This window comes from Sus scrofa, chromosome 13, assembly GCF_000003025.6.
Source record: "Sus scrofa isolate TJ Tabasco breed Duroc chromosome 13, Sscrofa11.1, whole genome shotgun sequence".
Taxonomy (NCBI): domain Eukaryota; kingdom Metazoa; phylum Chordata; class Mammalia; order Artiodactyla; family Suidae; genus Sus; species Sus scrofa.
In genome coordinates, this window is record NC_010455.5 from 39,480,007 (window position 1) to 39,501,398 (window position 21,392).

The 21,392-nt window shown below is 38.1% G+C and overlaps 1 protein-coding gene across 4 annotated transcripts in view; it reads right to left on the reverse strand.

Annotated features, from left to right (window-relative positions):
• DENND6A (DENN domain containing 6A) overlaps nt 1-21,392 on the reverse strand; it is a 67,154-nt gene that overhangs the window by 23,050 nt on the left and 22,712 nt on the right. For 3 of the 4 annotated variants that reach the window (XM_021069009.1, XM_021069012.1, XM_021069011.1), the window contains 8 exons: nt 21,102-21,182; nt 19,533-19,638; nt 18,585-18,664; nt 16,920-16,982; nt 15,516-15,571; nt 6,401-6,523; nt 5,781-5,876; nt 2,880-2,974 (listed from right to left, as the gene is read on the reverse strand). In XM_021069009.1, coding sequence (XP_020924668.1) covers nt 2,880-2,974; nt 5,781-5,876; nt 6,401-6,523; nt 15,516-15,571; nt 16,920-16,982; nt 18,585-18,664; nt 19,533-19,638; nt 21,102-21,182 — 700 coding nt within the window. The remainder of the gene's footprint in view (nt 1-2,879; nt 2,975-5,780; nt 5,877-6,400; nt 6,524-15,515; nt 15,572-16,919; nt 16,983-18,584; nt 18,665-19,532; nt 19,639-21,101; nt 21,183-21,392) is intronic. The other variant, XM_021069010.1, reaches the window with a different exon arrangement.

Consider the following 21,392-nt stretch of genomic DNA (forward strand, 5'->3'; position numbering starts at 1 on the left):
TGCAAAGAAAGATGATTTTAGAGTTTTACCCCACATCATACACAAAAACTAACTCGGAGTGGTTCCTAAATACAAGTGCTAGCACAATAAAATTTTTAGAAGAAAACTTAGAAGTCTTTGTGACCTTGGTTAGGCAGTGAGTTCTTATATAAATGTGGAAAGGCCAATCCATAAAGGAAAAAAACTGATAAACCAGACTTCATCAAAATTAAGTACTTTTGGATTTCAAAAGACATCATTAAGAAAACAAAAAGAGATGGGGTTCCCTTCGTGGCTCAGCGGTTAATGAACCTGACCAGGATCCATAAGGGTACGAGTTCAATCACTGGCCTCACTCAGTGGGTTAAGCATCCCGCACTGCTGTGGCTGCAGTGTAGGCCAGTGACTACAGCTCCAATTTGACCCCAGCCTAGGAACTTCCATATGCCGTAGATGTGGCCTTAAAAAGAAGAAATAAACAAAAAGAGAAGTCAAATACTGAAAAAATATCTGCAAGTCATATATCTGAAAACAAACTTGTGTCCAAAATACATGAAGACCTCTTCCAACTAAACAATAAGACAAATAACCTAATTTAAAAATGGACAAATGGGAGTTCCCGTCATGGCGCAGTGGTTAACGAATCTGACTAGGAACCATGAGGTTGCGGGTTCGGTCCCTGGCCTTGCTCAGTGGGTTAACGATCCGGCGTTGCCGTGAGCTGTGGTGTAGGTTGCAGACGCGGCTCAGATCCCGCGTTGCTGTGGCTCTGGCGTAGGCCGGTGGCTACAGCTCCAATTCGACCCCTAGCCTGGGAACCTCCATATGCCGTGGGAGTGGCCCAAAGAAATAGCAAAAAGAAAAAAAAAAAAAAAAGGACAAATGATTTAAATCAACATTTCACAAAAGATATGAAAACAACTAACTGGTAGATGAAAACATGCTCAACATCATTAGTCACCAAAATAAGCATGTTAAAAATCACCATTTCAAACCCACTAGAATGATTATAATAAAAAAAGAGATAATATCAAATGTTGGCAGGGATGTGAAGACAAAGGAACCCTCATATACTGCTGCTAAGAATGTAAAATGGTGGGTCACTCTGGAAAACATTTTGGCAGCTTCCTAAAAAGTTAAACAGATAGGTCAATTCATGCTATTTTACCTATGATCTTTGCAAAAGTTCCTCTACTTAATCCCCAACAGGGAGCCTATTCACATTGTAAAAAGACAATAAATAGTAGTCTACTATATTACAATTAATCACATAGTCTAGATTAGGGCAAAACCAAGAAAGTAAACATCGAGATTAAATTGAGATTAAGAAAATACTTTTTCATATCTTCTCATAGCTAAGACTCTAGTGACTGCTGTGTTCTGAATTATCATTAATAATCAGACAGGACACTAATGAAATAGTAAGGGACCATGACATTTATAAAGTCCTATGAGTCAGGCACTGTGTTTAATCCTCCCAGCAGACAAAGAATTCAAGGCTTAAAGAAGCTGTTCTACCTAAGATCACACAGATCTGCGTGTCAAAGTAAAGCCCTTTGCCCTTTTCTCTTTTTCATAAGGCTTCTAAGGATTTCAGTCTAAGACTGAGTCTCATATTTGTAAATAATATGATTTAAAATGTTATTCGCAGATAAGCAATGAGATCCTGCTATGTAGCACTGGGAACTCTATCTAGTCACTTATGATGGAGCATGATAATGTGAGAAAAAAGAATGTATACATGTATGTGTAACTGGGTCACCATGCTGTACAGTAGAAAATTGACAGAACACTGTAAACCAGCTATAATGAAAAAAATTTAAAACATTATATAAAAAAATAAAAAAACATTATTCTCTATCTCTAATATGTCTATCTAGATTTACATATATTCCAGAAGGGATATTTTATAAGATAATCACATTAAATAATGTTTTAAATATAATGCCTCTATATGCCAAAAGAAAAGTAACATATCATAAATGTACTAAAAAATATTTTGGATATAACTCATGTCTCAATTATTTCCATGGAAAATTTAGGAATGTACAGTCAAAAAATGTCAGAGGTGCCATTAAATTATCATCTAGGTTAACAAAATTGCCAGCTTCAGGATTCATTTATTCATTTAATAAACATTTATGAAGCAGCTACCATAAATGACATATACTATATCTTTTTTCAAGGAAAGTACAACTTTCTGACCACTTCCTTAACTAATACCATATATAATAACAATGTATAATACCTATTTGGAGTCCTAGCTAAGAATTTTGTGTCAAATTGAGTAATCTGAACTTTCCATAAGGTTTTACTCAAGCACTGTTGGAAAATCATGTTTAACTGGGCTTATATGTATACAAAATGTAGCTAAATTTTTGAGATTTCACTTTGTTATAATTTATTCAATGTGTAACACTGTAGATCATTTTTTGGTAGGAGGGTTACACATATATAAGATGGGTTAAACATACAGGAACCCATATATTTTATTTACTTTATTTATTCTTTTTGGGCAGCACCCACAGCATAAGGAAGTTCCCACACTAAGGGTCAAATGGGAGCTGAAGCTGCCAGCTTACATCACAGACACAGCAGTGCCAGATCTGAGCCATGTCTGTGACCTACACCACAGCTCACAGCAACACTGGATCCTTAACCCACTGAGCAAGGTCAGGGATCGAACCCAGGTCGGCATAGATACTAACTGGGTTCATTACCACTAAGCCACAACAGGAGTTCCAGGAACCTGTATATTTTATTTGGAAGCTATGCTTTTATTCAAGAAGATTGCCACTGACATAATTAAAAAGAAACTAAGAGATGAAAATAGAGAGGAAGAAGTAAATCTGCTCATTCACATTACACACTAAAACCAGAATACCAAGTTTATACTATACCTGCAGGTTTAAGGTCTCCTATTCGAATAATGTGTGGCCAGTGCTGGAGTGTTTTTGCAAAAAAAGGGTTGGTTACTCCTAATATGACTGAAGGCCTACATAAAAACAAAGTGAGAAAAAAAATGTTCTATCAGTCTACAATTTATTTTGAATGAACAACAGATAATCTTCTTCTTTTTTTTTTTTTTTTTTGCTTTTTAGGACTGCACCCATGGCATGTGGAAGTTCCCAGGCTAGGGGCTACATTGGTGCTGCAGCTGCCAGCCTACACCACAGCCATAGCAACTCGGGATCAGAGCCACATCTGTGACCTACTCCATAGCTCACAGCAATGCCAGGGATCCTTAACCCACATCCTCATGGACACTAGTTGGATTTGTGTCTGCTTCGCCACAATAGGAACTCCTTACAATAGACAATCTTTTCCTTCACTCATATTACATACCAACTACATTCCAACCACCATGTTTAGCACTAGGTATATAAAGATGAAAAGACATGTTCTTTCTAAAAGCACACAGGGAAAATGGTATGGACACCCAATTAGGATGCCAGAAATCAGAAGATCGTGAAGGTTGTATAAAATGTACAATAACTACGAAGGAGAAACTACATCTACCAGGGAACTAAAGGACAGCCTCACCAAAGAGATGACTTTTGCACAAAGATGTGAAGGACAAATGAGTTTTTTTATTCTTCTTAATTTTTAAAAAAATGTGTTTACTTTTATTTTTTTGCTATTTTGGGGCCACACCCACGGCATAAGGAGGTTCCCAGGCTAGGGGTCAAATGGGAGCTGCAGCTGCTGACCTATGCCACAGCTATAGCAACACGGGATCTGAGCTGCGCCTGCAACTTGCACTGCACCTCACAGCTACACCGGATCCTTAACCCACTGATTGAGGCCAGGGACTGAACCTGCATTCTCATGGATGCTAGTCAGATTTGTTAACCGCTGAGCCACAATGGGAATTCCAATGTGTTTTTTTAAATTGAAGTATAGTTGATATACAGTATTACATAAGTTATGAATAGGAGTTTCTGTCAAGTGGATAAAGAGAAGAAAAGGTGATGCAGGAGAATGAATAGTATGTGCAATGCAATGCAATGAGATAATGGTCTGTTTGTAAAACTACTTATAGTTAGGCATTCCTAGAGCATTCCAGGAAAAATGAATAGTCAGAAATAAAAGCAGATGGACAGATGCTGGCCAGATCATTAAGTACCAACTTAATATGCTAAGAAATTTACATGCTGTCTCATACGCAAACAGAAACTGACAGAAAACCAAGTAGACAAATGCTACATGAATAAAAATGTACTTATTAGAAAGATTCTTCTGGGGGAAATTTGGAAGATGCTTTACAAAAAGGGGAAGAGGTTTGGGAAAAAGCAACAGCAGAGAAAGACTGGAGCCAGTAAGATTAGGAAGAGAGCTTCAGAAAGAAAATAAGAAATGTTATGAGAGATATCTTAGGATGTTCAATTGACAGAATTTGGTAAAACTTCATGAGGAGCATATTAAGAAGGAGAAATTTATGATGACTTAGGTTTTTGATAACTAAGTAAAAAGAAGTAATATTCATGAAAGTAGGAAGAGGGATGGAAGAAAAGAAGGAGATAAAAAGAATTCAGTTTGCACATGTTTAGTTTTGGATGCCATTAAGATGTCCGGGTGGCAATAGGTAAAAAAAACAAAACAAAAGACCCCAATAATAACAAAAACCTGGATATAGAGTTTAAGACCTTGCAAAGAACTGAACTAGGAAGATAAATTTCAGTCATCAGTAAATAGGTGTCAACAGAAGCTGTGGGCACAGATATGACTGTGTAGAAAGAATTATCAGTGTGAAATCAGAATCCTGAACACAATACTGGAGAACACCAACATTTAAGGGGTTGGCAGAGGAAGAGAGATCTGCACAGGAGACTGAGATGCACCACCAGATAACCAGGTGAGACAGTATCAAAGACAAATGTTTTCAAGGTCAACAGATTAAATGTTATAAGAAAGGGAAGGCAGGAAAAAGATGGCAATAATGTGCTGATAGGTCAGGCAGTGAGAAGGATCCTGATGATTTTGGAAAGGACAACTTCAGTGGAGATGAAGAAATTAACCTGCAATGAACTCAAAAGCAACTAGGAAACCAAGAAGTAGAGACGGTAAAGGGAAATTTTTGTTGTTATTCTACAAACTTAGCTATGAAAAGGTGAGTAATAGAGCAGGAATTAAAGGGGAAAGCTAAGGTATTTTTTTCTTCTTTTACAGATTGGGAAAAATTTTTATATGTTTATATGCTGATTCAAAGAAGAGGGAGAAGGAAAGGAAAGTTACAGATCAAGAAGAGATAACTAATGTTTTAAGAGGTCCCGAAATAAGGAAAGAAGAGGGAACTGGGAGTTCCTGTCACGGCTCAGTGGAAACAAATCTGACTAGCATTCATGAGGATGCAGGTTCGATCTCTGGCCTTGCTCGGTGGGTCAGGGATCCAGCATTGCCATGAGTTGTGGTGTAGGTCACAGACGTGGCTTGGATCTGGCATTGCTGTGGCTGTGGTATAGACCAGCAGCTACAGCTCCGATTCATTTGACCTATAGCCTGGGAATCTCCTTACGTGGTGAATGTAACTCCCCCCTCCCCCCAAGAAAAGGAAGATAGAACTGAAAGTACAGTTGGATAGTTATTAGTGACAATACAAATTCCACTAATAAATAAGTCCATTCAAAGGAAATAAGATACTACTCTTAAAATGTGAAATTATTACCAGCAGCTCCTCACAACTTCCTTTATAAACTCAATCTGCCAGTAAGTTCAAAATTTAAACTTTTAAATTATTAGCAAAATAATAGTTTGGTTATAAAGGCAATAGTTGGGCAATAAAAGTTATTTTGTTTACTCACGGGGCTTGAGTACGGGTGGTATATTCTTTGAATTCACTATCATGAATAGTGAAATAAGGTCGGAAATCACTGAAGTACTTTAATGGAGAAATACAGCTGTGGAGCAAGAAGAACATGTAAAACAGGACATGTAAAAAAAGGAAAGAACTTAAAGGATGTACTCAATAACTATGAAATAAAACATCTATACACAGAGTTCACCCCAAGGGAATCATTTATCTATTTAAATAAGTAGTAAACTCATTTCCGGAAACCTGAAAGACAAACAGAAATTTATAGTGTGGAATGGCATACTGAAAACAGGCTAGCTTTGGGACAGAAGATGGGTAGAAATTCTGGCTCTATCATTCACTAGCTTTTTCTGAGACACTGACTTTTCACAAAAATGATATTTATCAGATGCCAACTTCATGTAAACGAATGAATGTGCTTATTGCTCAGAAAAACAAAAACACAGTTTCAGCCCTCATGGAGCCTGAATTAATTTTTTTATCAATATATGTGCTACAATGAGCACTACCTTCCTACAAGGTTACTATGGAGATAAAGGTAATGAGTATGCAAACATATCACAGATGGGAAAGTGCTGCAACATCACTTCAGGAACCAAATATACTCACTTAACAAGTGCCAATACGGTCTCTGACGACTCTGACGGTGACGGTGCCATGACCACAAGAGGTTCACCCAACAGCACCAGCTCCCAAAGCATCTGACTATGAAGGAAAACTGGGCAGAAACATCTGAAAGGTGTTTACACAGTAAAGATACTGTTATTTATCCATCCCTGTTTTTTAAGTTTATATGATATAAAATCTTCCAGCTCTGTGTACTTGATCTGATACACAAATTCATTTAATATATGGTGATATATGTTTCCTTTGTCCATGTAAAAACATACAGCAATTTTACTCATGCCATTTTTTCTTTTTTTTTTCTCTTTAGGGCTGTACTCACAACATATGGAGGTTCCCAGGCTAGGGGTCGAATTGGAGCTACAGCTGCTGGCCTACACCACAGCCACAGCAATGCAGGATCTGAGCCACGTCTGCGACCTACACCACAGCTCACGACAATGACAGATCTTTAACCCACTGAGCGAGGCCAGGGATCAAACCCACAGCCTCATGGTTCCTAGTAGAATTCGTTTCCACTGCACCACCCACGAGGGGAACTCCTCATTCCAATTTTTATAAAATTAAATGCAATATATTGGCAAACAGAATAGCTAACAAACAATAAAAGCATATAAAATAATCATTAAATTATTGTACCATACAGTACATCTGTTATCAATATTTCTTTGTTACATTTGAATTTTTTTCCTTTTGTGTGTGTGTGTGTGTGTCTTTTTTTGTCTTTTCAGGGCCACACCCATGGCATATGGAGGTTCCCAGGCTAGGGGTCTAATTAGAGCTACAGCTGCTGGCCTACACCACAGCTCACAGCAACGCCAGATACTTAACCCACTGAGCGAGGCCAGGGATCAAACCTGCGACCTCATGGTTCCTAGTTGGAGTCATTTCAGCTGCACCACAATGGGAACTCCCCCCCCACCCTTTTTTTAACTATGCTCATGGCATGCAGATTTTCTGGGGCCAGGGACAGAGCCCAGGCCACAGCAGTGACAACACTAGATCCTTAATCTGCCGAGTCACCAAGGAACCCCTTATATTTGAATTTCTATTCTAAGTATTTTGAAGGAAAAAAGAAAAATTAACTTTCCAAAGGATGTCTACTGAAGGTACTTAATTTCGAAGCCCATACTTCCATTAAAGAATGAGGAAAACAAATCACAAGGGGACGTTCAATTTTTTTTTTTAAGGGCCACACTTGTGGAACATGGAGGTTCCCAGGCTAAGGGTCCAATTGGAGCTGCAGCTGCCAGCCTACGCCACAGCCATAGCAATGTGGGATCCAAGCCGCATCTGTGACCTACACCACAGTTCGTGGCAATGCTGCATCCTTAACCCACTTAGCAAGGCCAGAGATTGAACCTGTGTCCTCATGGACACTAATCGGATTTGTTTCTGCTGGACCACAACGGGAACTCCAAGGGGGCTTTCTAATACCAAAGAGAATCATTTTCTAGGCAGATTCTCACCCTATAGAAATGCTGCATATTTTCACAAGAGCCCTGAATTAGGTAGAAACCTATAGGACAAAACTCTGGTACATCACCTAGCCTAAGCTATATTTGATAACTCTAGTTTCCTCCTAGTAGGGTCATAATTTTTCCTAGTTAATTAGAGAAAAAACTGCTTATTTACAAAAATCATTACCAATACACTTTGTTGAAAACTTATACATAGAGGAAAAAAAGGAAAAAATACAAGTAACTTTTAAGTGTAAAAATATGAAACAAATTTCATATTGTGAGATAGAAATTAGAGAAAGTAATTTTAATTATTCAAAGGCAAGAAGAGAAATGTGAAGGAAGGCCCAAAAAAACCAAAAACAATAAACAGTTCAAGGATAAGGTGAGGGAGCTCTTCTTCCTCCTTTTTTCCTAAACAATTTAATCCTACAGCAAAACACAGTACAGGGTAGGCATTTCTGCCAGAAGGGAAAGAGAGCCCTCTTGGCCCAAAGAGGGTATCAAGCTTGTTTGAGATAAGGTAGACATCTATGTGGAAGGGTGGCTTGTTGTCGGGGTGTTGGAACCCACATGTGGTGAGAGAGGTGTGCATGTGTGGAAGTGATCTGATTTGGGATGACAAAGACCAGGAACTGTGAGGGGCACAGAGGGGCAGCGAGCGCAGAGGCAAAGCCCGAGTGGGTTGAGGAGGGTGTCCCTGGCAGGATGTCAAAGCAGGGGAATGAGGGTGTACGCATGGAGAGGTGGCCTGCAGCAAGGTGGAGAAGCACAAGTAGGGAAAGGAGGGCATCCATGTGCAGGCTGGCAGAGCATCGGAAGCCAGAGCACAAGGTGAGGATGGGATCTACCTGGAGAGGTGGCCTAATGTGGGATAGAGAAGCCTGAGTGGGGTGGAGGGTAACCAGCTGAGGATCTATCAGCATGGAGCAGAGCCTGAACAGGGTAAGGAGGGTACCCATGAAGAAGAGCAGCCAGGTGTGGCATTTCAGAAGGGTAAGAAGGGCACCTGCACAGAGAAGATTGCAGCAGAGACAAGAGACTGGTTATTAACCAGGGACTGATCAAATAGTAAATGAATCAAGAATAAAAGAAGGTAGTTCCTGTCAAAGAAAAGAAATACAATATGAAAAAAGAGAAAAGTAGGGTAAACCCTGTCATGTTGTACTGAAATTGGGGGCATTGGTGTGACATTACAGTTTTCAATATATATGGATACAGAAACAAATGTGTGTGTAAAAGTGTTTATATATTGTATATGTCTATGTACATATATATGCATGCATTTACAGATACATATTGTCCCTAGCTCTGACCACTGAGAGGGATATTCCAATAGCAATGAGTGCAACTAATGCTCAGATCTTGACTTCAAACTTCTATTCTTGGGAGTTTCCTGGTGATACAGTGGGTTAAGGATCCAGAGTTGTCACCTATGTGGCCTAAGTTGCTACTGTGGTGTGGGTTTGATCCCAGGCCTGGGAACTTTCACATGCCACAGGTGTGGCTAAAAAAAGAAAAAAAAAGAAAGAAAAAAAAGAAAATCCTATTCTCTACTGAAAAAAAAAAGCAAGGCTTTTTTTTGAGGGGGGTGGGGTGGGGGTGCACTTGCACTATATGGAAATTCCAGAGTCGGGGTTTCAATCAGAGCTGCAGCTGCCAGCCTACACCACAGGCACAGCAACTTGGGATCCAAGCCACATCTGCGACCTACACAGCACCTTGAGGAAAAGCCTGATCCTTAACCCACTGAGATCAGGGATCAAACCCACATCCTCAGGGATACTGTCAAGCTCTTAACCCACTGAGCCACAAAGGGAACTCTAGCCAAGGTTTTTTTGAGAAATGGCTGACTCTAGCACTGGGGAAGAGAAAATACAAAATAATCTTGGGACCCAAGATAACTGAAAATAAGTTCACACAAAGGCTTATACACAAATGTTCACAATAGCATTATACATAACAGCCAAAAACTGGACACCATCCAAATATCCTTCAATGGATTAATGGATGTGGTATATCCATATAATGGAACACTATTCAGCCATAAAATGAAATAACGATTCATGCTACTGAATGGATAAGCCATGAAAACAATACGCTAAGTGAAAGAAGGTAGATACAAAAGGCCACATCTTGTATGAGTCTACCTATATGATATGTACAGAATAGGCAAATCCAAAGAGACAGAAAGTAGATTACTGGTTAGCAGGGGCTAAGGGAGAGAAGGCATGCGGAATAACTGCTAATGGGGTATAGGTTTACTTTTCGAGGGTATGAAAATATTCTGGAACTAGACAGTAGTGAAAGCTACATTCGCGAATATGTTAAAACCACTGAATTATATACTTTGAAAGAGTATTACTGTATGTGAATTATATATCAATTTTTAATAAAAAAAATGCCTAGAATAAACAAATTAGTGTTTAAAGAATGAAAAGGATATGGCAAAAAAAAAAAAAAAAAAGCCTCCTGCCAACAGCCAGAAGGAACTGTGACCACCAGCCAACAGCCAAGTAAATAAGCCTTCTAAGGAAGCAGATCCTCCAGCCCCAGTTGAGACCCTTCAGTTCCACTTATCCCACTGACTGAAACCTCAGCTGACATTTTAACTGCAACCTCACAAGAGATCCAGAGATAAAACTATCCAACTGAGCTACTCCCAGATCCCTAACGCTCAGAAACTGTGTGAAATAATGTTTGTTTTTTCAAGCTCCTATATTATATTAATTTATTATACAACAATAAATACCTACTATACATAGTTTCAATGTACCTAGTCACAAAATACTTAATTAGAAAAGGAAAAAGAATAACTCATCAATGGAGAAGCCTAAAGAACACCACACTAATCAACTGATCAAAGTGAACATTATCTGAAATGAGGCAAGCCAAAGTTATGTGCTACCTCCCAGCCAAAGATGCAGCGCCTGAATCTAATTATAAGCAAATCTTAAGCTGAGGGATTTCCTGTAAAATAATTGTCCTATAGTCCACAAGAATGTCAGGGCTGGGAGTTGCCACTGTGGCACAGCAGAAATGAATCTGACTAGTATCCATGAGGATTCAGGTTCAACCCCTGGCCTCACTCAGTGGGTTGGGGATCTGGCGTTGCCACGAGCTATGGTTAGGTTGCAAATGCATCTCGGATCCCGTGCTGCTGTGGCTGTGGCATAGGCTGGTAGCTGTAGCTCCAATTCGACCCCTAGCCTGGGGACTTCCATATGCTGTGAGTGTGGCACTAAAAAGCAAAAAAAAAAAGAATGTCAGGGCCATGAGAGAAGACTGTGGAGCTATTCCAGACTGAGAGAGACTAAAGAGACGTGACAACTGGTGACATTTGAATGTGGTCAGTATTAGATAGCATTAATTTATCAATGTTAATTTCCCAATTTTTATGGTTGCCATCGTGTCCTTATTTGTAGGAAATAGGCACTAAAATATTAAGGGAACAAGTTCCCATTGTGGCGCAGTGAATTACAAATTCATCTAGTATCTGTGAGGATGAGGGTTCAATCCCAGGCCTCGCTCAGTGTGTTAAGGATATGGTGTTGCTGTGGCTGTGGTATAGGCCAGCAGTTGCAGCTCTGATTCAACCCCTAGCCTGAGAACTTCCATATGCTGCAGGTGTGGCCATAAAAAATAAATAAATAAATAATAAAATAAAATATTAAGGGAAGATGTGGCACCAGGTCCTTCAACTTACCATCAAATGATTCAGGGGAAACAAAAAAGTTTTCTGTACTATACTGATCACTTTTCTGTAAATTTGTGATCGTTTCAAAACTTTATAATATAGATACATGTTTTATATATATAATTACATACATGTAAAAATTTGTATATATCTAATTTTTTTAAAACTAGTAATTTTTTTTTTTTGGATGCCCTTTGGCATATGGAAGTTCAGGTGCCAGGGATCAAATCCAAGCTGCAGCTCTGATCCACACAACAGCTGTGGCAATGCCAGATCTTTAACCCATTGCACTGGGCCAGGGATCAAATTGGCACCTCAGCAGCGACCAGACTGCTATAGAGACAATGCCGATTTCACTGTGCCACAGTGGCAACTCAAAAAAAAAAATAAGCAAAGGAAAAATGGAAAAGACCTATATACAAACATCCAACCAACTGACTTTAATAATGGGATGCCCTTAAAGTATTAAATTAAAGTTGCAAATCACTTTTTCTCTGATGTATAGTAATACGTTATCAGTAAGGGCACAAACAGGTAAGAAGTACAGTTACAAGATGAAGCCTTCTCTGAAATCTCTGTGTTACCCTAGTATTATCTGTTGTACAAAGCAATTTTTATTGGGGAGAGGTAAATCAGTATAGAATTACTAAAATGACAGTCTGTAGGGAAATCACAGAGTCTTTTTTTAGCACCACTTTTATATCCCCATTGCAGATGCTCCCAGCCCACCCCTAACCCCCGCAAAAAGCCATCCCTGGGAAAAAAATTAGAAAGTCATGCCTAAGAAATAGATAATGATCTCAATCTTTTGCAAAGATACAGCATATTATTATAATCTTGAAAGCTAAAAGAAATGAACATGTGTCAAAGAGCATCAGACACATTTTACATGGTGGTAGGCTTTCTCATTCTTTGACACACAAAAACACCCCTAACTGCTGTCTGCTCTGCCAATGAGGACTGGGGGCACAAGACATGATGACACATAACTGAGAGGTCTCTTGATGTGCAAAGACCCAACAACAAGTATCAGCAGGTAAAATATCCTTGACCCTAGGTAAGAGAATATCAGTCCATTTCAACAGAAAACTCTCTTCAATTCCAAGCTCAACTTAAAAACTGACAAAACTATCTCTGAGATCAAGACAGATCTGAAACCACAGGTATGGTCTCTGGAGTAGCAGTAACTTAAGAAGCCTTGACATGATGAAAAGAGAGAAAAAGGCCCCTATACTCAACTGTTTCTCTGCCACTCAACCCCAAATACCTTTCCAGGGAGTTCCCACTATGGTGTGGCAGAAACAAATCCGACGAGGAACCATGAAGTTGGGGGTTCGATCCCTGGCCTCGCTCAGTGGGTTAAGGATCCGGTGTTGCCGTAAGCTGTGGTGCAGGTTGCAGACACAGTTCAGATCCTGTGTTGCTGTGGCTTTGGTGTAGTCTGGCAGCTGCAGCTCCGATTTTACCCCTAGCCTGGGAACTCCATATGCTATCTTTCCAGGTCTTTGTCCTTTGTTTTCAAGCTCAGACTTGGTATAAAAACATCACCTTAAATATAAGTGACAAACATTTAAACTGTCATTCACACTAATAAATGTAAGCTCCACACACACAAAACAAAAAGGGTTGTCATGGACAAAGCATTAATCCCACTGTCAGATATTAAATGTTTGCATATCTCTGTTTGATATCTCTGTGTGAGGTTATCATTCTTCAAGGTTTGATTTCTCAGCTCCTAAGTGGTAAGAATTATAAAACAACAAATGACCTACTTCAAAAACAATAATATGTAACTCATATTCAGGAGAAAAGACACATGCCAATCAAGGTATTAGTGGTGGGAGTAATTAGTTACCACATAAGATAACTGATAATAAAAAAAAAAGCATTGACTCTACCAAAAAAAGGACTTGTACCCAGCAGTTCAAAAGAAAACATGTCTGACAATCAAATTCCAAATGAACTTATGCCAGTTCTTCAATTTATTCCTTAATGAATTAAGCAGCAAAATTACAAATAATACACATCCCTCTTAGTTTATTTTTCCTGTGATATTTATTCATTTATTTAGGAAACACTCCACTCCCCCTTTTCATTTGAAGATTGCCAAATTTAATTTTTTTTTTTTTTTTTTTTTTTTGCTGTGCCCCATGGTATGCAGAAGTTCTTGGTCCAAGGATTGAACCGGCGCCACAAGCAGTGACAACACCAGATCCTTAATCTGCTGAGCCACCAGGGAACTCCTACATTTAATTTTTTGTTTTGTTTTGTTTTTTGTCTTTTTCTTTTTTAGGGCCGTACCTGTGGCATTTGGAAGTTCCCAGGCTAGGGGTTGAATTGGAGCTGCAGCTGCTGGCCTATGCCACAGCCACAGCAACACCGGATCCAAGCTGCATCTGCAACGTACACCACAGCTCACAGCAACGCCAGATCCTCAACCCCATTGAGTGAGGCCAGGGATCAAACCTGAATCTTCATGGATACTAGTCAGGTTCGTAACCCGCTGAGCCACAATGGGACTTCTACATTTAATTATTTAAAAGAAAATTTGTTTTCAAGTAAGATTTATATACAATAAAATTCACCTGTATCAAAGATACAGAACAGTTTCATCACTCCACAAACCTCCCTCAAGCCCTTTGTAGTCAATCTCCCTCCCCCATCCCCAGGCAACCACTGAATGATTTCTATCCCTATAATTCTGCCTTTTTCAGAATACCATGTAAATGGAATTATTCAGTAAGTAACTCTTTAAAATCTGGTTCCTTTCATTAAAGATTGAAACACTGTGCTTCTAATAATCTTCCATGTTTGTTTACTGTATCAATAGTTTTTTTTTTTTTTTTTTTTTTTGCTGAGTTGTATTCCATGTATATGCATGTATCATATTTCATTTATCCATTTACCAGTTGATGGACATTTGCATTGTTTCCAGTTTTAGGCCGGTATGAATAAAACTACTATAAACATTTGCATACAGGTCTTTGTGGATATGTTTGCCCTGAGGTGGGCTTATTGGGCTGTGCTAGGCATATAAAACTAATCAATCTTTGAAGCAATATTCCATGCAGTTTAAGGTCACCAAACCACCTCCTCCCTCAAAAAAATAAAATAAAAAAACACCTCACACACAAAAAACCTCATTCTAAGTCTTTCATGTGACTCCTGATTACATGCATTAGTATTTAGTAATTATTCTTTTATAGCAGTGGCCAGTGGTTTTTCAAGCTGGGCTACACATCAGAATCATCTGGGAGCTGGAACTTGGGCACTAATCCAAAGCTCTTACCTAGCTACTTGGATACTTTTTCTTTTTTTTTTTTTTTTTGGCTGTGCCCTGGGCATGCAGAAGTTCCTGGGCCAGGGATCACACCCGCACCACAGGAGTAACCAGAGCCACTCGGTGATAATGCTGGATTTGTAGCCACCAGGGAACGCTTCTTCTTTCTTTTTTAAGTGCTAGATTATCTCTCTTTTTTATTTTGCACTTGGAAACGTTCCAAACTTACAGAAAAATGAAGACAATAGGGTAAAAAATCCCCATATATATCATCTAGAGTTAACCACATTCTGCAATTTTTACTTCATTTTTTAAGAATTTTAAAATGAAGCACAAAGCTCATGACATTTCATCTCAAAACACTTTAAAATGAATCTCTAAAAAATAACTTAATTTTCTTACATCATCGCAATACCATTCTCATACCCAACCAAACAAAAAATAATTTGTTTCTACCACATAATATCCAATCCATATCCAAATTTCCCTAGTAGTCAAAGCAAATGACATACAGTCAAGGATGAACCACTGCTATACAACATGTGAAACATAATAATGATTTTCTTCCATTTTTTCCCACATTTCATATAAGAACATTCATTTTCTAAAGAAATTAACAGCAATATCACAAGGGAAAAGGCAGATAACAAATTTTTTCTTTACCTGAAAAGATCCACCTCATGAACAGTAGGTAAAATAACAGATATATGTGTGTCTCCCTAAGAGATTAAAAAAGAAAAATAGACAAGCTGTCACTAAAATTTACAGAAACTGATTTTTATTTTTTTAAATTAAAAAAAATTTTTTTGCTAGGCCCATGGTATATAGAAATTCCCAGGCCAGGGGTCAAACCTGCACCACACAGTTGTAACCAGAGCTATAGCAGTGATGAAACAGGATCCTTAACTTGGTGAACCACAAGGGAACTCCAGAAATTGATCTTTAAAATATGTCTATCAGGAGTTCCCATTGTGGCTCAGTGGGTTATGAACCTGACTGGTATCCATGAGGATGCAGATTCGCCCCCTGGCCTTGCTCAGTGGCTTAAGTATCTGGCATTACCATGAGCTGCAGTGTAGGTCGCAGATGCAGCTCGGATCCTGTGTTGTGGTGGCTGTGGTGGAGGCCTGCAGCTGCAGCTCTGATTCAATCCCTAGCCTGGGAACTTCCATATGCTGCACATGCAACCCTAAAAAGCAATAAAATAAAATGTCCGTCTATCTCATGATCACTAAGCCATGTTACCCTATCTTTTAAGATTCTTCAGAAGCAGCCATAAAGACAATGGGTCTTATCAATCTTCCCTAACACAGCATAAGGTCAAGGATAAAACAGTAAAACAGATTTCACAGATAAAGCATTAATCCAGTAGTCAAATGTTAGATTAATTCTCAACTGTATAAAATACTACCATAATACAACTTGACATATATATATATATATATACAGAGAGAGAGAGAGAATAGGCAAAATTAGTTTTCCTATTGCTCTCCATTTTTATTTAAGTCAAAGAACAACGTGAGTGCTAATATATCAGTTAAATTTTTTCAAATGAAAAATTCATCTCTACTCACAGATGAACTATAGCTTTGGAAAAAATGGAAAGCGACCACAATCATAGAATTCTTTTGAATAAGATTCCTGTTAACAACAGAAATCTGCTGACCATTCCTCTAAGAGGTTTTGTTAGAACTGAACTTCATTGAAAAGGCTAGTTTTCTCATTGTCCTCACAATTACAGTATAAATTCTGAGTTCTCTAGTGTCTACTAGAGAAAGAACAAGATAAAAAAATTCTGGAGTTCCTGTTGTAGCCGCAGTTACAGCTCCAATTCGACCTATAGCCTGGGAACTTCCATATGTTGCAGATGCAGCCATTAAAAAAAAACCCTGAGAAACATTAGAAAGTTTATCAACTCATTAAAAATTATTTAATGCAGTATTTCAGTAATATTCAGAAATAGAGCACACACCCAAAAAATCTGCTTTTTCCAGTTTAAAATTTCTGTTAGAGAGACTTTCTGCATTATAGATATAAATGCATTATTCTACCACAGTACCGCACTACCTGCTGAGTTGACTGCACTAATTGAGTTGTCCCAGGCTTGTCGTGACATGTGGGAATCCGTACCTGAAAGAGAAGAAATTAACTGTGGCTCAAAATGATGTCCTTCCTATAATTTTTGAGACCCACTACAATGAAGGATCAGAAGCACTCTATCCTGATACTAAAAAAATATATTCAGCAATACCTAAAAATACTTTTGTCACATTAAAAAAATAAAATCATTATTTATTTTTAGTCATAGCAGAAGGTTAAGTGAACCAAGGTCTCCATGCTCCCAAACACACAGAAATCACTAACCTACTGAGAAGCAAATGTGCTGAAAAGTAGAAAAAAGACATCAACTACATACCACTTCCTGTTTATTGTTCCAATCTTTGCTTCATTAATATACACACACCCAAACACACCCTCTCAAGCCTGCCAAACTATGGGATAAATCTCACAGAGAACCATGAGAACTCTCAACTCAGAGCTACTTTTGATGATTTCCCAGGGAAAAAAAAAAAAAACAACAGAACACAGATCTTAAGATGTGAGCACATCTACAGAGAGATCATAGCCAAAAATAAGTCCAACTTGAAAGCAACTGCAAAAGCACTTAGAGCACATTCATTCAAAGCCTAGGAGCAAAATGCTAATTCATTTTATATATTACATAAAAAACAAATTAATAGGGAGTTCACATAGGGGTGCAGTGGAAACGAATCTGATGAGAACCATGAGGTTGCAGGTTCCATCCCTGGCCTCACTCAGTGGATTAAGGATCTGCCGTTGACGTGACTGTGTTGTAGGTCACAGATGCAGTTCAGATCCTGAGTTGCTGTGGCTGTGACGTAGGCTGGCAGCTACAGCTCAGACTGGACCCCTAGCCTGGGATTCCCACCATATGCTGTGGGTGCAGCCCTAAAAAGACAAAAAGACAAAAAAAAAAAAAAAACTTAATAGAGAAGAATATCCTGGGATGGACATGTTGGTCTGAAATCATACATTAAAAAGATTACTTAAGACTAAGAATCAATGGCTTTCCTAATTTCTTTTAAATTTTACTAACTTATACTGAATTCTCTGTTTGAACTATATCACAATATGTACATATTTTTTAAGTTTTACTGAAGTAGAGTTGATTTACAATGTTGTGATAATTTCTGCTGTACAACAAAGTGATTCAGTTATACCTATACATATATATCCATTTTTTTTTTCAGATTCTTTTTCCATAGATTATCACACAATATTGGGTAGAGCTCCATGTGCTCTACAACAGGTCCCCATTGGTCAAGCACTCCATATACCACAGTGTGCATATGCCGATCCTAAAGCCCCAGGGCATCCCTCCCCTCTACCTGTGTTCTGCAATACCATCCATCTCTGGGGAGCCATGAAGGTGCACAATTCTAGGAGATGGCATTTACATTCACATGTATTATATTAACAAAGGACACCATTATGCAAACTCCACAGGATGAGAAGGAGACGGGTGACCTGGAGTTGTGTGACTAATGCTTCTGGGCAGCAGGATGAATTCTATCTCTGTAACTTCTCATATCAATGACAAACAAGTAAACGCAATAACCGAATTAAATGTTACTAGGAAATTAAAAAGCAAAACTCATGAATGAACTTCCTAGAGTTCTTTTAAAAAGGAGACAAATTATAAGCTATTACCTTCATTACTATCCCCATAATAGGCAGGTGTAATGTTTTCCCTGGCACTGGGGCAGGCCATTGATCAACATCATTACAAGCTGAAAAATACAGTAAGACATTTTTTAGTATAAAGTAGAATTATTAAAATATTAAAAATGAAACATTAGAAATTAGAACTCTACTTTCTACAGGGCAGAAAAAATACACTGGGAAGGATGGAAGATAAAAGGAAAAAGTATCGAAAATATCTTACATTTCACCAGACATACACCTATGTTCTAGGGTATAAACTGGTTAATACATTTTTTTAAAGCAACAAAATAATACTTTTTTTTTTTTTTTGTCTTTTTAGGGCCACACCCACAGCACATGGAGGTTCCCAGGCTAGGGGTCGAATAGGAGCTGTAGCAGCTGGCCTACTCCACAGCCATAGCAATACCAGATCCGAGCCATGTCTGCAGCCTATACCACAACTCACGGCAATGCCAGATCCTTAACCCACTGAGCGAGGCCAGGGATTGAACCTGCATCCTCATGAAGAGTAGTCAGATTTGTTTCTGCTGAGCCATAACAGGAACTCCCCAACAAAATAATAGGTTTAAAGGGAGTTTTCCTATTAATTTATTACTACTAAAATTAGCTACAAAAGCACACTACCTTGCAGAGGTCTTCTCTCTGTATCGAGTGACATAAGGATTTCTGTTTAATAGTACTCTGAGTATCAGAACTGGCAACTCAATGCTTATTTATTATTATCCTAAAAAATAGGCATCATCTATGTTGCAAAAGGAAATAATAAAAGAAAGGGTCTTTGGTGTTTATGTGTAAAGATATCAGAAGAATAGTTTTACATCTCCCTCCCACCATATAGTCCTTAAAATTTTTAACTATTTTTTTAACTCATTTCCAGTAAAAATTTTAAAACTCCTTCATAAAGGTACCTAACTCACATAATGTTTAACTTACCTGCTTCCAAATATGGTTCATTCTTTTCAAAATATTCTGGTGCTATCTGTTTGAGCACAGTGTGGAAAAAATGAATATACGGTAGTTTGCTGATCAAAACCAAGGACTGGGGAGAAGAAAGAAACAATTTTTTTAAATTTCCTAATGATTATAATTTATTATTTCTTATATAACCAATTACTAACAAGCCAAATTCAGCAAAAAAGTATGGATTTTAAAATAAAAAGGCTTTTACAGTGGATAATAAAAGGAATACAAAACTATACTTACAGAATGCAGGAAGTTTAACATTCTTACTACACTTTAAGAGTAAAAAGACATATTCACAGATTTCCCTGCTGTCTAGAAAAAAGACACTCCTGTAAACAGACTAATGTCATGGATAATTTTCAAAGCTAGCTACTACTGTTGTGAGCAAAGCAATATTAGGAATTAGCTTGCCTAACAAGGAAAATACAAATCATGATGCTTTTTCAAACTAAGACCTATGACTATTATAAGGTTCAATGGTCATAGCCACATTCTTAGAAACTCTGACTTTATAGTTTGTGATCACTTCAGATGAAGATTGTACTGATTTTTCAATCTATTTTTCTCAAAAACTACTTATTACCTTTCCATCAAGTATCTAACTACCTACCTATCTATCTATAAACAAAAAGACTGTACATTTAGAGTGGGAACATTAATGACTAAGTTGTTGATCAAGTATATTTACTGGCTCTTCCAAAAAAAGATACTGTAGGCTTTTATTAGTTTTAACTATATTACTGTTTATTCTTTCCCTTATTCCAAAATGTGAAAATTAAACAGATTCTTCTGAGTTTTGACAGTTTCATACAATAACTGTAAGTTACTGTCAAGAATCTAGCATAGAGTTAGTAGAGAGACAAAATTCAATACCAGTTAAAAATCTAAGGACACGTGCCTATAATCTAAAATATATATATATATATATATATATATAACCTCTACTATGTTTGAAGATAAAACATCAAAGGCTTTAAAGACTGTTCATTCAGGGAGTTCCCGCTGTGGCACAATGGGATTGGTGGTATCTTGGGAGCGCTGGCATGCAGGTTCTATCCCCAACCAGGCACAATGAATTAAGGATCCAGTGTTGCTGCAGCTCTGGCTTAGGTCACAACTGTGGCTTGGATCTGATCCCTAGCCAGGGAAATCCATATGCTGTGGGGAGACCAAAAAAAGAGAAAAAGAAAAAAGATAAAGACTTTCATTCTTTTTTATTTTTTTGTCTTTTTTAGGGCTGCACGCACGGCATATGAAGGTTCCTTGGGTGGCAGATCAAAGCTGTAGCGGCTGGTCTACGCCAGAGCCACAGCAACGTGAGATCGGAGCCGCATCTGCGACCTACACCACAGCTCATGGCAATGCCGGATCCTTAACCCACTGAGCCAGGCCGGGGATCGAACCTGCATCCTCATGGATACTAGTCAGATTTGCTTCCACTGAGCCACGACGGGAACTCCAAGACTGTTCATTCTAATAATTTCCATTCTTCTAACCACAACGTAAAAATATTTTTCTCTTACAGAATATGAAAATTACCTTCTGAAAGTAGCCTCTTTTAAGAGTTTTATCTCGAACTTGTCGGAAATACACATATCCATAAAAATACGCAGGATCCTTCTATGAAAGAAGTGACAAATTAAAAACATATATATATATAGCTATCCTTTATTATTAACATTAGTTTCCCTTATAAGCCCAAAATTTGAGATAAGAGGTAAACACAAAAGCTAGTTATGCTTTTCCACCAATACAAATAACAATCATGACAGTAACTGCTAGATAAAAACATGCTAACTTGCCCAAAGAAAAATAGTTATAACTAAAGAA